The sequence below is a fragment of the Trematomus bernacchii genome, unplaced genomic scaffold (genome assembly GCF_902827165.1).
Source record: "Trematomus bernacchii unplaced genomic scaffold, fTreBer1.1, whole genome shotgun sequence".
In the NCBI taxonomy this organism is placed as follows: domain Eukaryota; kingdom Metazoa; phylum Chordata; class Actinopteri; order Perciformes; family Nototheniidae; genus Trematomus; species Trematomus bernacchii.
Window position 1 is genome coordinate 6,181,218 of NW_022987705.1, and position 16,801 is coordinate 6,198,018.

Sequence of the window (16,801 nt, forward strand, 5' to 3'; positions counted from 1 at the left end):
CCCGCCAGTTCATCCTGCGCTTCAAACTTTATCTGTGTTCCGTTGCATTCATCTCCGTGTGGTCCGATTATGTATCTAGCTGTGGTGTTCAGATGTTTGTGAAGCCCATCTTCAACAAAACCTGCTCCATTGTATCTTTGTGAGGCTCTTCTGGCCTTCAGTGCTGCACCAGAGAAAGTGGGTTATTAATTGCATGTAATATTGGGCTGTAATTGAATCGATGAGTTGAGCACAATTTATATTGTTTACTTACAGTACTACTGTCATTTGTTTTTTTTGATAAGCGGCAGTACCTCTAAATACTGCTTTATTTTTTATTACAATTTGGTGAAACTTTGACTATATCAGCTAAGGAAATTCACACGTTGTTGATATAGAGTCCAGACAGTACCAATATTTGGCCAGAAATAAAGCAAAGTCAGTGATATTATTCCTAAACATTTTGGGTCAATCTCTCCTAACAGCCTATAGATGCTGTTACAGCAAAAAGATCATTTCATATAATCAAAAGTCTTCAACTCTTATAGAAATATCCCCCATAAATCAGCACTTTGTACTTTGAATCAAATCTGGATCCAGATGCAGTTTAACTTGTAAACAACTTTTCAACCATCCAAAAATGCTAAATAATTATAATGCAGTGTTGGGGGTTTGCTCTCTTTGAACCTTTTCTTAGTTCATAATATTACAATAAAAAAAGGAGACAATGCTGAATTAAAACAGCTTTGAACTGTACAATTAGCCATCCGAGCTACATTTTTCATCACTCACTTTTCATCACCTACTGTATCTTTTTTTTTAAATACTACAGAGTGAATATCGTACATACCCTTTTGTCTCGCACATTGAGGGAGGGCCAATGTGATGGTGAACAAGAAAAAACCTACAGAAGCTGCGGTGCTCCACCATGACCTCTGCACACTCTGATCGTCCACAACTGCAAAACAAATGTACAACCATTGTTTCCATATTACTTGATTTACTGGATTTATTGAACCAACATCTCCAGTGAAAAATAAATCTAATACTCACTTATTGATGCAACAGTGATGTTAACTTTAGTTTGGATGATGTGTCTGCTCTGCAGGCCTGAGAGGGTGCAGGTGTACGTCCCAGAGTGCTCCTCGATGTCTGGCTTGAGCAGCAGAAGTGATCCGTCGCCCAGCAACAGCAGATCCTGGTCCAGTTCAGCCTGACCCTCCCACAGGTTGAAGCTGTGTCTGGTTTTTGTGTCATATCTCAAGATCACTGTGTGCTCAGTGGAAGAGGTGAAGGTCCAGGTGAGGGAGAAGTTCTGTGAATTGTCGAGGGCGATGCACGGGATGGACAGAGCGAGACCCTCTTCCTGTATTATACCCTCTGACAGACAACAAATAAACATGTGTTTACTTTAATTTATAAGAAGTACAATTTAAATGATATCTCATTGAGTAAGAAAACACACCTTGGTTTTTCCAAGAGGCAATCCACACCTGGGTCTTGTCAGCCGCTATGAAAGAGCAGAAGTAGGTATAGTTGGAGAGATTACCCAGAATCCTCAGGGTGCTCTCCACATTGAACAGACCCTTATGGTCTGTGGTTTTTATGGTAGAGTTTTCCAGAGCTTCCTGGGCAGAGGGAGGGTCTGTGGCCCACGTGACCTGAGGGACCGGGTAGATGTTGTAAGAGGAGCAGGTGACCGTCTCTTCAGTCATCTCCATGATTACTGACTGGATGACAGCTGGGAGGAACAAAATACAACATTGTGGATATTTAATGAGGATATGATTACATTTTTCAGACAGGATTATAAAAACGTGAACTGAGGCTCATTAAAGTAAGCAGGGCGACGAAAACGGTCTGGTGAAGCAGGATTTCTGCATGTTGTTCTGTCACTCATACAAAGTTATATTTAACGTTTCTCATTCCATTTACAGTGGTCTCAATTTGCTCCTTCTTTCAACATTTATTGTCTTTTAATTAAAGCTCTGATCTAATGATAATAATAGATTACATTTTTATATCGCCTTTCAAGGGACTCAAGGCCGCTTTACATGCTGTGAACAAACAAACAAGTAGGGCAAATAATAAAGGGGAAATTATTATTGATGTACTAGCTACACTGTAGTTTAGTAGGGCAGATAACAGTACTAGCTGGGGCAGACTGTATCTAGATACGTGTTCTAATAGCACACATCTAGAACCCAAAACATGAAACCTGGACTGTTAAATGGACCTCACATTGGCAGAAATTAAACTAACCCTTCACACCCTTTTTATGATGATTTATTTGGCATTGTGTAAGCACATTTATTAGAATCCTTCTAAAATGCAACACTATAACAATGTCTTGTGTAGGAGCCAAACGTAGGTCACTTTTCATGTATTATTGATCGTGCAGTGGAGCTTGGGGTGGAGTTAGTGGTGGTTGAAAGGGGGTGAGTTGGTAGGTGACATTTTTCTGTTGATCGTGTTTCTACAATACTTTCCTACAATTTTTCACCACAATCAGCCATCGCACCTGAAATACTTCTACCGATTGGACTGTATTTTTGCTTGTGTTTTCGCAATAAATGGTTAAAAAATCGTGAGAAATGGTACAGTTTTGTTTTAGAGCATCAACGTTTTTTTCTTTCTGTATTTAGCCACTTAACATCTTCTTTTTTGCATTATTTTAATGCATCAAAGCTGTTTTCTAGTTCTCTTCCTGATGCCAGAAATTTTAAATACAAATCTCAATGTCCTTCCTGCCTTATACATTTTCTCTCAGACATCACCAGAGACTAAATCTTCCAAAAATGAACATGAAAATCACCAATCTAAAACCTTTAATTTCCCCAAAACTGAGTGAATACTTTTGACATGATAACACAATCTTACAATGATAGCTGTAGTACGCTTTCCACTGCATTGCCATTAACACACGGCCAAGAGCTTTTCTAGTGGGCAGTAGTGGAAAAAAAAGAGTGCAAAATGTTCCGCCTTGTTGTCACGTCCTTGATGGTAATTTATGAGTGGAGACACTTCACTACTCAAAGCTTCAGGACAAACACCAACAGAGACAGGGACAGTTTTATCACACAGGCCAAAAGACAGCATTCACCTTATAGCATACACTGGTCATATGTTTATTTATTATTACAATAAGCAGTATGGTTTTCCACTGTATTTAATTTAGTATTTAATGTTACATTCTGGTTTTATTTTTTATTTTAAAAGAATAAAGTTGACTAATTTCTGCATTTACTAGCACATTGGTCACATTGTCTTTCACAATTTAATTTCTATGTATCTTCTTTCATTCTTTGTTATTGTTTAATGAATATGTATGTATTGTTTGGGGAGCTTGGGATTTAAGATTATTATTGCCTTAAGTACACTGTAGCTATTGTTCATTATGACAAACAAAGCTATAGAATATTTCACTTTTGTTTTTACATCAGCGCCAAATTCATATTTGAAAGAAAAACACCAGAAACAACACAGAAGGGTAGTACAATTGGCTGAAATGATACTGACCTTTCACCTCCAGGTTGACAAACATCTCCTGGTTGCCCTTCCTCGTGCTCGTGTAACATTTGTACCGGCCCTTGTCTTGAACTTTGACCCTCCTGAGAAGCAGGGAGGCGTTGCCCTGAGGGATGTGAGAGTTGAACAGGCAGGTCCTGCCGCTGAAGTGCTTGTTCTGGTGCCCAAACTGGTCCTTGTTGTAGTAGTAGCTGTGCACGGGGGTCTGCTGCTTGTACCAGTGGATCACCACGGTGCCGACGGGCCTGAAGCTGCAGGGCAGGAGGCAGTCGTCAGGGATGATGCACGTCACGTTGGCATCGGCTAATAACACTGTGATACAAAATTCAATTCAATTCAAATGTATGTATATAGCCCAATATCACAAAATACATTTGTCTCAGAGGGCTTCAAAAATCAAAAAACATGAAGGATAATTTAAAAACAACAAACATATCTGAGAATATATTAAAATGACAAGATAAATGTGAAAATACCAACAACACATTATATGTCAGTATTGATAGCACTGCATTGTTCATATATTTATATCACTATAACTGCTGGAGAAATAACAGCTGTACTTCTCAAAATTCAAGTATCGCCATATCTGATTCTTTATTAGGATCGCCATTAGCACTGCATTGGCTATTCTTCCAGGGGTCCTCACACACACAAAACATACATAAACATACATTAAAAAAAAGTAACTTTGATACAAACAATTCTATGTCAGTATTGATAGCACTGCATTGTTTATATATTTATATCACTATAACTGTTAGAGAAATTACAGTTGTACTTCTCAAAATTCAAGTATCACCATATCTGATAGTCCTGTTGTTTTCCTGTAACACCTGAATTAATACTAACACATTATTTTGAATGTTTTATCATATGGTATAATTAACCCCTGGATTTTTGAGGGAAAGAAATGTATGTTCTTTATATAATAATAAATGAGAGAATTAGTTATTATCAAATGTTCCGGGTCAGTTTTAACAGCTGTACTTTGTGATATGTACACTACGTGTTTTACTTCACATCATTTCAACCATTTCCAGCCATGTGTGATTTGAGTTTGCAAATGTCAAGAGTTCATAGTCAACAGATCTCACTAACAGTTTAGATCAACGTGAAGAACTTTAACATTTGGGAATATGCTCAAATTGGTTGCAAAACAGTATTATTTGTCTTGTTATTAGGTCACTGCTGCTGCACTATCCTTAAATTCAACCTCAAAGACACACAGCTGCTGCAACAACAACAACAACAACAACAACAACAACAACAAGAACAACAACAACAACAACAGCGTGTCAGAATCAGGAATCCTCAGATTTAGCAATAATGTATTACTGATTTTACACAATTGTGAAATGCAGAATTCCTCCAAAAGAGCCTCTGTCCTCTGAGTTTTATTGTCTAATAAACATCTAAGCTGTTAGTTGAACTACAATAAAGACTTTTTTTAATCGGTGACCCACTTGTGTGCAGCTCACAGCTGGGGAGCTCTCTGAGGAAAAAGTGCAGCTGTGTTTACTGCTGTTGTGAAAATATAAAAGCAAACTAATATTATATGTATTTTTTGCAGCATTTGTCATTCTCAATCAAATCTGACATTATATACTCACTGAGTTGTAAAATAAGTGTTGACATACAAATCAGTGTGCCATGCTCTTTATACACATAAATCAATAACAATCATCTTTGGAAGGATGATATCATAGCTTTGTGGTTATTACAATAAAAACATATACCTCTTAAAAGGGTAACATCTACACTGCCTGCAAAATAAGACCATTATTACTCTTAACTGATTTTTCAATAGGAAATAAGAAACCCTAACCCAATTTTTTTTTTGTATTTGCCAGAATTATGAAGTGATTGTGATTTATTTTTCCAAAATAAACATTGGCTGACCAAAATAAATCAAAAATCTTACTGCAAAAAGACACATTGCAGTAGCTTTTAAAAGCATTTAATCTATTTCATTCCCTTTGTTTAAAATAAATCACTCATCTGTGAACTTAATGAACCTAGTATTACAATACCTTTTGAGTGTGTCTGTGACAATTTCTCCAAGAAAATAAGCAGCATTATAATGAGTCCGTGTGCCTCTGCCATGTCAGACAGCCTCCTTTGTTGCTCCAGTCACAGTATTTGGCATGAGTGTGAAAACACAGCGGTGTGCAGTGAAGTGTTTCTGTGGGACTCCACTTCACATCCTTCCTAACGCTAATGAAACACTGACTAATTAACCAGGCAGGTAAAAGTTTAACCAGGCTCCTTGTGAATGCTTCATCACACCTCTCTAGTGACATAGTTCACAAGAACACATGAAACACCTTCTGAAAATAGACTTACTCATCACATTCAAGATCTTCTGGCTAAAAATATCAGTATTTTTAAAGGAGAAAGAAAACACAGAGAATTTTTCAGAGAAAAAGCAGATGAAGACGTTTAGGTGGACAAAAATTCAGGACATTAAGCTACACATTTAAGTTACACTGTTATAAATCCCTTGTTAATGTACTATATTCCCCTAAGAAAAATATTCTGGAATAAATCAATCCCCCTCTTTTTTGTATATAGACGTTTACTTTTCGTTTAGCGCCAGTTGTAAGAGGCTTCAGTCCCATGTGACCCTGCAGAGGCATTGAAAAGTATTACAAAAATGCAAGGATGTGATGGTATTTGTCTCCAAAATATTTCAGTTATGCTTAATCTCTGTCATTTACAAGTTGCACACATATTTTCTATGTGTGTGATAATGCTGTAATGCTGATATTGTGGTTTAAACACACAGTGGGCGGTGTGTGTGTTAATGCATTGCACTTCCTAACATACTTTGACAGATGATGACCTCTAGAGGGCACAGATGAGATGTCACTTCCATAAATGAGTGTCCGCCTGCGGTCCAGCAGCTGACGGGTCACATGTCAAGAGCCAAGGGCCACGTGCATATTCTTTAAGATGGCATTGCTCATGTCAGCCCTCAATCAACTGTAATCCCAGATTAAAGGGAGCATACCACTACAGTTTGTTTCCATCGCTGATTATAAAGTTTATCTTTCTCTGCTGCAGGTTTTCATTCCTTCCTTGATTTAAAATAGCACCATTCAATGTTCTTTTTCTATGAGTTTACTGTTATTCCTCACTTGAATTTAAATTCAAACTACTTATTCAAATCAATTTGAACAAGTTGTAGTTTACTTTTCCTTTCATTGTCATTAGCAATACAGGGTCATTTACTATATGTCTATTGCGCATCACATGACCATTGGCCCATTAACAATCTGTCATGTGGATGCTGCTTATTGTATGTGGACAGCTTGCTAGTTCATTTGAATGCTGATAATTATTATTATTATTATAAGCATTTAGAAAAATACCAAGGATAAAGAGCTAGGGCTACAAGCAGAGGACCCAGGATTGAATCCGGCTCAGGACCATAAATAATTATGAGAACATAATAACCTGAAATAAAGGCACTGGCTGCCCCCCCCAAAAATAATAATATTAATTTGCTTGTACGGTATCACTCGCCATTCATGTGGGTTGAAATCTGTAGGAAAACTGAAAAAATAAATGTGTGAAAAGTGTGAAATGCAATAAATCATTACAAGATTGAGTATGACTTCAAAAAAATGCCAACAAATAGGGGGGGGGGGGGGGGGGGGGCAGTAAACAGACAGTTCAATGGGGCTGCGAGCGTCCATTAGGAGAGGATAACAGGCTATATTTGGCTGGATGTGACTATGAGGTGATGAAGTGACGTATACAGAGAGGGTATAAAAACCACATAATCCTAAAATAAATTGACTACCGGTAGTTTTGGGCTTGGACAGAATAATAGAAAAACTATTATCAGTTTTTATCATATTTCAGAAGTTAAAATGGACATAATGGTATATATCTATATATATATATAATACTAGTATATTGTTTTTTGTAGATGAACTGGATTGGGTTTTACTGTGTTGTTAAGCATTGCTTTTTTGTTGTTGCCATTTTTGGACATTTAAGTAACATGTCAATACACTTTTTGCAAAAAAATGTGTATCTGAAATCTTTCATGTCTAAGTTAATGAGCTGAATGCAAAGGATCATTTGTACTAACTCTATCTGTAATCCCTTTTTCCTTGTATTTAGCTGGACGGAAGCAGCTCAAAGCCTCCGTTAAGTAAGCATATCCACTGCTGTGAATGGTCTCTGCTGCAATGTTTGCTGATGTTGTCGAGACGTTATGCTCGCATCTGCCTTGGATAGGATCCGTCCTCCAACCATCGAACTGTGTACTGAGGGAAAATCCTGCAATGTATAAAAGTAGGCTGCAGGCTTTTTATTTGTATCTGCTCAGAATGATGATGAAACCGCTGGTTGTATTATCCTTATCCCCGCCCACTGCTGCCTCCAGTTTGTAGGTTACTGAAAGATTTCACCAACCACAGATAAGAAGATTAGAGAGAGGAATTAATGGTATTCCTTTGTCATTATAGGAATAAATTGATATTTGGTTTTAAATCAGAGGGTGGGGACAGCGGGGAGTTACATGTTGTGTCAGCAGACGTCAGCAGAGGGATGGCACAGTGGACAGCAAATGCAACCAGGGAGATTCCTGTGACTTGGAGCTAAGCGCTGGATATCTGGCCGATGTTCACCATGTTAGAGGAGATGAAACAGCAGGATAATGAAGATGCGTATGTGCGTGGCGGGACAGAATGAGTGCTGCTGGGTCATGGAGGTGCCAGTAGAGGACAGGGACAGCTGTGGCATTCCCTGGGCGAGACACTGACGCAGCGGGAGGAACGTTTGGGTTCCTCTCGTCTCTCCAGCACCAGCCTAACCATGAGACTGGCCCTCCTGGCCTTCAGACTGATGTGCTTGGCCTGGCTGTGGCCCCTCACCCACAACAGCAGCCACTCAGCAAAAAAGAGGAGACACAAGGAGCACATTGGAGAGAGCACCAAGCAGAAGCATGGAGGGTGAGCTAAAGTGTGATTTCTCCTTATGATTCTTTGCTTTGTAATCGTGGAGCTGCTTTTCTGATCAAAAATATTTTTATTGCGTTTCGACAATGCATAAGTAATGTTTGTCATTTAGAATTGGAAAGCAAAATATATTTATACAAATGAGACAATGGTCTGTACTGATTGTATGTACAAAGAGAAAAAGGAATGACAAAAAACACAAACCAACAATAACAACGACTAAAGTAATCCCCTACATTCACTACCTCATATACACGATTTCTCATATACACAATTATTTATCAGGAACATTGTTAAATTAATATTTGGAGCTGCTTTTACTGTTTGAAATGTCGACCTATATCATTTTGTGGCTCTGTGTTCTACTTCACAATGTCATCAAATATATGGCTATGAATATTGAAATACAAATAACGAAATGTAAGAGCAGGTGATTTATCATGTGAGGTGAAAGGTAATCTGGACATGAGACTGAACAGGTATTTTTTTTAGTGTAGTGCTTAGTACAGCAGTGAAAATCTGAAAAATAAAAGATCACAAGGATTTCTAGGAAGACAGTAAAAACAGATGTGCATTTTGAATAAATAAAAGGTGCAAGGTGAACCTATAAGACACAAGAAAGGGCAACACGATGTCTCCAACCCAGTTATGTGCGAACAGTTATGGAACTTCTCATTTCCTCTAGACCAAAGCCTTGGGTTGTAATCAGAGTGCTAAAGTCCAATTAACCATCACTAACTCCCTCGACCAGATGTCAGTTCTGCTTCAATGATGCGTACGTGTCAGAGAAGGAGTTTCTACATTAATCTGTCATTTGTTCTCTTTGCTTTTCAGACGAGTTGATCTTAAACTGAAAAAGCTGGACAGCACCAAGTCTCTGCTAATTAAATCTGAGCAGCTGCTTCGGATTGAAGATCATGACTTTGCAATGCGGCCTGGCTTTGGAGGTAAGAAACACAAATCAAATATATCTATTCACAGAAAGCCTGAATATATATTTAATCAAATATTCTTTCTCTTTTTGAAATGCATTTTCGTAACATGTGCTCTCCTGGCAACTCAGGGAAGTTTAAGTAGGTTACTGTGCTGCTGTTACGCCAACCACAAAAACCACTGGTGACCTAGATTGTCTGCTGTGTGAGACGATGACAGACAGCCTAGTAGGCTACAGATAAAATAATCTGTGTACTAATTCTGTGGAGGACGGGAAGAAAAGCCTAATGTTATATGACATTTTCGTGTTGCATAATTATTAGAATTTAAAACTAGAAATGTTTTATTTGTATCCCCGTTTCAAAGACTGTAGCAAATCTGTACACAACAAGCTTTGTGTTCTTTCTGTGCCTCGTAGCCGGGTGAGGATTTAGTTTTGATTTTAACTATACATTCATAAACCATGAATAATCAAAAACAAACTTTACATGAAAAGAAAATGCTCTGGTGCTTCAGAAACTGTCTGTTTTTGTCTGCAAAGCATTGGGTGGCTGTCTTAATCCTTTCAGTGGATGTGTTTACGTTTCTTTTTAATCAGACGCACAAAATAACAGTCGTCTCCGAGTCCAACAAGTGACTCTTTCTTGACATTTACGAGCAGCTATTTTAAAGGCCTTCATTGCCGAGGTGTTGTCCTCTGACAACTAGACTGTAACAGACTTCCTGCATGTGTCAACTCTTATGTCACCTGTTTTCTTTGCAAACAATAAGGTCTTACAAAACCAGCATTGTGTGGCTGGTTTGAATTTAATGTTCTGTAGAAACCTGTATTTCTGGTGTATCAGTGTGTGTTTGGTTTTCTTCTGGTACACTTGTGAACTGTATGAGTTCCTCTCATTATAGTTCTTGATGCACATCAGTAAATACACATTTTGCTTTCTGAATACCTTTTGTCAAACATTACATTTTCTCATCGGAAAACAGTCTGTCTGGAGAAAATATTGTAAAGGTTTGGCCAGTAACCATTACTTTCCGTTTCATGCAACGCTGATGTTTCAAATAGCAACTAAAGTCGTGACAATGGAGTTAGAGTTGAGAGACAGCGTTTACAACATATTTTATTCCCCAGCAGCTTTTTCCTAGTTCATTTTAAGCCAATGAAAAGCTAAATTGACATCAAATGATAGGGTTGCAGCATTGCATTACGGCTAATGCGTTTCACTTTTGCTCTCTGCACAGCCTTTCAGCTGCGTACAACCAAAGCGTGCTCTAATGTGTTCGCTCGATACCAATTGGACTGCAAACAGAAATGTTTAAACACCTCTTGCCTACCGATTCTGAATGAATATTCTGTCATGTTTTTAGCAATATTCAGTGACATAACATTAAAACCTTATTAAAGAAATTAAAGCCTTTACCTCCAGGACCCTACCTGCCTGATATAATCACTCCCACTCCACTACTCCAATGTAATCGTAGACTGATGGCTTACCTTCATTAGATAATGGCACAGAGGGAACGGGATGTTTAGTACACATCATACGTTTACAGCGTGACTGGGCGATGAGGGATAAGGTCCAACTATACACTATATCGAATATTTAGATAACTTTACAATGGGTACATTGGCGTTGAAACATTTCAGTTGTTTAAGTAGATGTTTGGGTTTATCAATGCAGACAGCCGCCGGCATATGCGCTCACAATCGAAGTAGATCCTCTTTTGTTGCGCTGGTCAATAATAGGCTGGCAACACATGCTCGGAGAGAAGAACAAATCCTTAGTTTGTTTCCTGGCTCTGAACCCATTTGACATATTTTCCCAGTTCGGGTTTATCAGGTCATGTGAACTGAAATACCCCCTAATAGGATTTTTATGACAGTGATTGTTATGGTAGTCTGTTATGAGTAACACAAGGGATATTTATATCCATGCAGATTCTGGTGAGACAGAATTTTGTGATTTAAATCTGAACGGTCTCAAGGCATCTCTAAACTCAGTCATGCTTAAGAACTAGCCAGGGCATCGCTCTAATCCAACTTTTTGTCTTTGTATTCTGTCAAATCTAGTTTATGTCGTACTGTATATGTCACGATGTGGGATTTACACTTAAATAATCCCTGGCAGATGTGTGATTCGTGGACAGCGTGTTACTGTAGCTGAAAAGCTGATCCACTGCGTTTGACCTTTTGTAGGTTCTGCTATTCCTGTCGGCATTGATGTTCAGGTGGAGAGCATTGACGGTATATCTGAAGTAAACATGGTACGTGCTAATAGGATATATGCACTTAGTCTAGGAACAGTGTTTCCTTTTCTCATCTGAACATCAGGGTTGTTTGGTTTTCAGGACTTCACCATGACGTTGTACCTGAGGCATTACTGGCAGGACGACCGCCTGGCCTTCCCCTCCAGCAGCAATAAGAGTCGTACCTTCGACGCACGTCTTGTGAAGAAGATTTGGGTTCCTGACGTGTTCTTCGTCCACTCTAAGCGTTCTTTTATCCACGACACAACCATGGAGAACATCATGTTGAGGGTTTTTCCTGATGGCAATATTCTCTACAGTGTCAGGTAACAAAAATACGTTTTGTTAATATTATGTGGCACATGGAAGTTGCTTGTTTTTGTTGTCACTTTTAAGGACACCTTAATGGTCATCAATATTTTGAAATGCCTTAGCACATTAGCAAAAAAGAAAATGTAGTAGCTTGCAGTATGTGATGTGTATTATTGCAATTGAATTCAACTGCATATCCGAAGAGGAAGAATGTGATTCCTACTGTACTTCCAAAGCTTTCATTGTCCAGCTTTAAGTGTACCTGCGCATATAGATCTAATTTAAGGAGTTATGATTGAATCATTTGCATATAGTCCGGTAATTCAATTCACGTTCGTTTTATTTTGTAAATATTAGAGGAAATTAGAGGAAATCTACAGATCAATAAAGACAAAGTGAAATGAATACCTTAAGGTGTGTTTTGGTTGTTTTCATTCCACCAGTCTATGGAAACAAAGCAGCCCAGAATTGCGCAGTGCATTACACTGAAGGGTTTCGCCTTAAATAATAAAACCATTTTATAAAAAAGGACGTCAACCAAGATATGAAACAATCCAGTGGACTGTTAATGCAGGGTTTAATGGGCATCGCCTGAAATAAATATAAGTAGCTTTCAGACGACATTCATCATATCCATTTCAGCCACAGATGTCGTCAATATGGCGTCTTCCCGACAGATTGTAGCGCCAGCGGCCTCTGAGAGAGAAAGTTAGTGCATGAATACATAATTGAATGTCCCTCTCCACCACCGTATGTTCAAATCAGTCCAGTGATATTGTTTTATACACTTTCTGACATCTTGCTTGATTTATGTGGGTGTTTCTCTGACTGTAAGCTGTGTTTCAGGATCACGGTGACTGCACTTTGCTCCATGGACTTCAGTAGTTTCCCTCTGGACACACAGAATTGCTCTCTGGAGCTGGAGAGCTGTAAGTACCAAACTACAGTTGGAACATTTCCTGTTGTTAATGCTTGATAGGGAATTTAAATCGGTTTTCCTGAGGATTTATGTACATTTTTTTGCAATGCTTGCTTGGCATGTTTTGCTGAATAACATGTTACATAACTTTTGATACGCTGGTTTTTAATTCAAAAAGCATCGGCTAGTGATACTGCTGAGCTCACTAAATTACATGAAGCAGTAGCCAAGCTTCATAAACGCACTGTAACCCCCGCCATCTTCTTTTTGCACTGAGTAAATATATCATAATCCTCATTCAGCTCTATCTCTGCCCATTATAAAAGTCTGCTCTTCTAATGAAGGACTTACTGGGGATTCTGTTTTTCTGAATCCCTGAACTTGAATTTGGGATTAATTTCCATGTTGGGAATCTTTTGTTACTGCTTCCATTTCTCTTTATCTGTCTTAAATTATTTCATGGATGAAGCATGGATCCTGATCTCACAGGAGAGGCAGGAGTACCCTTTCTGTGCAATCTTTCCTCTCCTCTGATCCATGACTCTTTTTGTCAACATCAAAATGTTGACCCCCCTCTCTCCTCTCCTAAAGATGCTTACAATGAAAACGACCTGATGCTCTACTGGAAGAATGGGAATGATTCTTTAAGGACTGACGAGATCGTGCTCTCTCAGTTTTTTGTTGAAGATTTCCAGCCTTCCTTCGGGCTCGCCTTCTACAGCAGCACTGGTATGTGAGCTCAAAGCCGCGAGGGCCCCTCAAACACAAACAAAAAAGTCAAACTAAATAAGCCACCAGAGCTGTTACTGTTCTTTAAATGATGAGCGATAAGAGTATGATATTTTTTAATGAGTTTATCACCTCAAATTCATGCATGACCTTTCCTCTTCTACCTAAATCAGGGGTGTCAAACTCAATTTCATCGCGGGAGATATCACCATTATTGTTGCACTCAAAAGGGCCGGTTGTAACTTTAAGACTATATAAATATAAATATATGATATATATAAAATAATGTATTATATTACGTTATTGCCTCTGTATTGGATTATTATCAGATAGGGTCATAACTTCATAATTAACTACATCTGAAAGCACAGGTCTCTTCAGTGCGCATGTCACAAAATGAGATGCATTGTGCGACATGTAGTTTATGGGCAACGTATTATATTCTTTGCAAGCTCTTGCCGGCCACATAAAATGAAGTCGCAGGCCTTGAGTTTGACACCCCAGACCTAAATGAATCAGTAACACTAAGGCTAAACATCCCGAACTATAGTGCAATGTTGTTTCTGTGGGTTGCCTTATCATTTAAGCATTGACTAAGCCCACTTTTTGAAACCCTGCCTGCTTTGACTGTCGCAATTTCAATATGAGCAGAAAGCAAGGGGAGCAAGGGAGATTTTCTTCTGAGTGTGAAGTAATCTTGTGGGGACCTTTCCGCTCTGAGAGCTTGTTATATAACTGCAGCTCTAGACAGAAAATAATCACTTTGCCAACTGAGGTCTAGGTTCTCCCTGGAGATCCATCTAGTACTTTCTTACATTCACAACTTATACTTTATTTTTCATGTTTTTTTTGCAACATTTTCCAGAGTTTTCTGCTGCTTCTCACTGTTATTATGCCATGCTACCCACTCTCTACCCCACCTCCACTTTCTGTCCGTTTGTCTGTTTCAGGTTGGTACAATCGGCTCTACATAAACTTCCTTCTCAGGAGGCACATCTTCTTCTTCATGCTTCAGACATACTTTCCCACCATGCTCATGGTGATGCTGTCCTGGGTGTCTTTCTGGATAGACAGGAGGGCTGTACCTGCCCGTGTCTCTCTGGGTACTGAGACTACGTCTTAATTTGACCTTTAACACATGTTGACAGATTTATTCAACAAATACAATTTAACTTGTCAACTTTATCCAAAATCATCAGTTTTACTTATAAGAAATGCTTAACAATTTAGGTATTTACCTTTTCTAATTTATTATGGAGAGATAAGAGCACTGTTTAGCTTCTATTGTTTAGCACAACAATAGAAAATAGGGGGAACACTTAATAGCTAAAAATGAAAAAACAATGGTGAATTCAAGAGGCAGATATTATGACAATAGTCTTTAACCCAATTCAATCTGATAATGTAAACTACATCCCAAGACCTGGTCTTAAATAGTAAATAAAGCATTTGAAATGTTTTATCAATCACTCGTAGGTATGACGTAGTTATGTTGTTAAACAGCAGTATGTTTTTCTTCTGTACTAAAATGACTTGTAGTGTTCAGATCAAAGATTAAATTATTGTAGTTATAAAGATATTAAAAAACTAACAATTCCCACGGAGAATATTTATAATGCAACTTCGGTTTGTTTTATGCCTATTGAGTACTGGTGTGGTGTTTCTGATATGAGGACTTGATAATGATATTGTGGATAGGGCTATCCACAATATAATTTTTTTTTTTTTAATTGCTCCTTTGTATGCAGGCATCACCACGGTCCTGACGATGTCCACCATCATCACCGGTGTCACAGCCTCTATGCCACAGGTGTCTTACGTCAAGGCCGTAGACATCTACCTGTGGGCCAGCTTCCTGTTTGTCTTCCTGTCTGTCATCGAGTACGCTGCTGTCAACTACTTCACTACCGTGGAGGAGATGAAGAGGCTCAGGAAGGCAAAGGTCATATTCAGCTGTTTGTGGCCTAGAATATCTTGTTAAATAAATAAATAATACCAAATAAATACTAAATAAAACTCCTCGTCTGCTTTTGCCACTTCAGATCCCAGACTCCTACGACGCCAACCAGGCTATGGCGTTCGATGGCTGTTTCCATGACAATGACATCGACCTGACTCCTTTTCCAGACACAACCAGCACCTCAAACACAGAGAGGAACACGCAGTCTCGAAACTCTACCGTCTCCGGACCCACCGAGGGAACGAGGCTACGCCGCAAGCACCCTTTACTACAAAACCTTAGCTTCATCATGAGCAACAGCTACATGATCGACTCCTACTCCAGAGTCATCTTCCCCCTGGCTTACCTGCTCTTCAACATCATTTACTGGAGTATGTATGCATCGTAAATCACCTATGCATCAGAGGAAACTATTTATTTAAGACTATTTCCACCACAATACAGTTTAACACCAACAGGCTGCAATAAACTGATTAACAAAACTCTGCTATGGGATTCGACCTCAAGTCTGTCTGCTGATGATATCGTGCATGATGTCGTCTACATGGAAAACATCTGGGATCAGCTGTTGCATTGAATGGCTGGCTATTTTTGCTGATGTTTATATTTTTTTCTCGCATGCCTGTTTTATAAGAAACATAGTTTTATTTAAACAAATGTGTTCTATTTTATTTCTTGATTAGACACAGAACATCTTAAAGTATAATAACTGTACATTGTCTTGAAAAATAAATGGATGTTGTGTGTCAAGTTTAAAAATATAATTCTGACAAATATTTACTTTGCTTCATTTTACTTAGTTTTTTTCTTATTTTATTTATTTAAAGGTGGGGTAGGTAAGTTTGAGAAACCGGCTCGAGATAACATCCCGATAGCAATGAATATCTTAAGTGCTTTGACAAAAAATCCATAAAGAAATATCATCTGTGGAAGCCGTAGTACTGTAAAAAGCACGACCAATCATTTTAGCCGGCCCGGCTAAAATAACTGGATGGCCTACCTGCCTGTCAGCCTTCCATCTGTGCACAAACTTATCTCGTGCCCTCATTGGTCATGTACGCGTTCGTGTGTGTTGGAGGAGGGGCTCTATAAGGAAGTGGCAGATTTTCTCCGGTTGTGTATTTTCAAATTCTAGCGATCTCGAGCCGGTTTCTCAAACTTACCTACCCTACCTTTAACAGGGACAGTGCACATTAATCAACATTCCTTTTCATTTAGTGCCAG

The 16,801-nt window shown here is 38.6% G+C and overlaps 1 protein-coding gene across 1 annotated transcript; it reads left to right on the top strand.

Annotated features, from left to right (window-relative positions):
- Positions 1-8,337: 8,337 nt before the first annotated feature.
- gabrr3a (gamma-aminobutyric acid type A receptor subunit rho3a) lies at positions 8,338-15,965 on the top strand. Its single transcript, XM_034140337.1, has 9 exons — positions 8,338-8,474; positions 9,315-9,427; positions 11,608-11,675; positions 11,760-11,983; positions 12,816-12,898; positions 13,480-13,617; positions 14,568-14,720; positions 15,366-15,559; positions 15,660-15,965. The coding sequence occupies exons 1-9, from the start codon at positions 8,338-8,340 to the stop codon at positions 15,963-15,965; spliced, it is 1,416 nt and encodes a 471-aa protein (XP_033996228.1).
- Positions 15,966-16,801: the final 836 nt, after the last annotated feature.

Coding starts and splice junctions, on each gene's coding strand:
- gabrr3a (XM_034140337.1), top strand. CDS start 8,338: ATGAGACTGGCCCTCCTGGCCTTCAGACTGATGTGCTTGGCCTGGCTG. Junction 8,475..9,314: donor ACCAAGCAGAAGCATGGAGG/GTGAGCTAAAGT, acceptor TTTGCTTTTCAG/ACGAGTTGATCTTAAACTGA. Junction 15,560..15,659: donor AGAGGCTCAGGAAGGCAAAG/GTCATATTCAGC, acceptor TTGCCACTTCAG/ATCCCAGACTCCTACGACGC.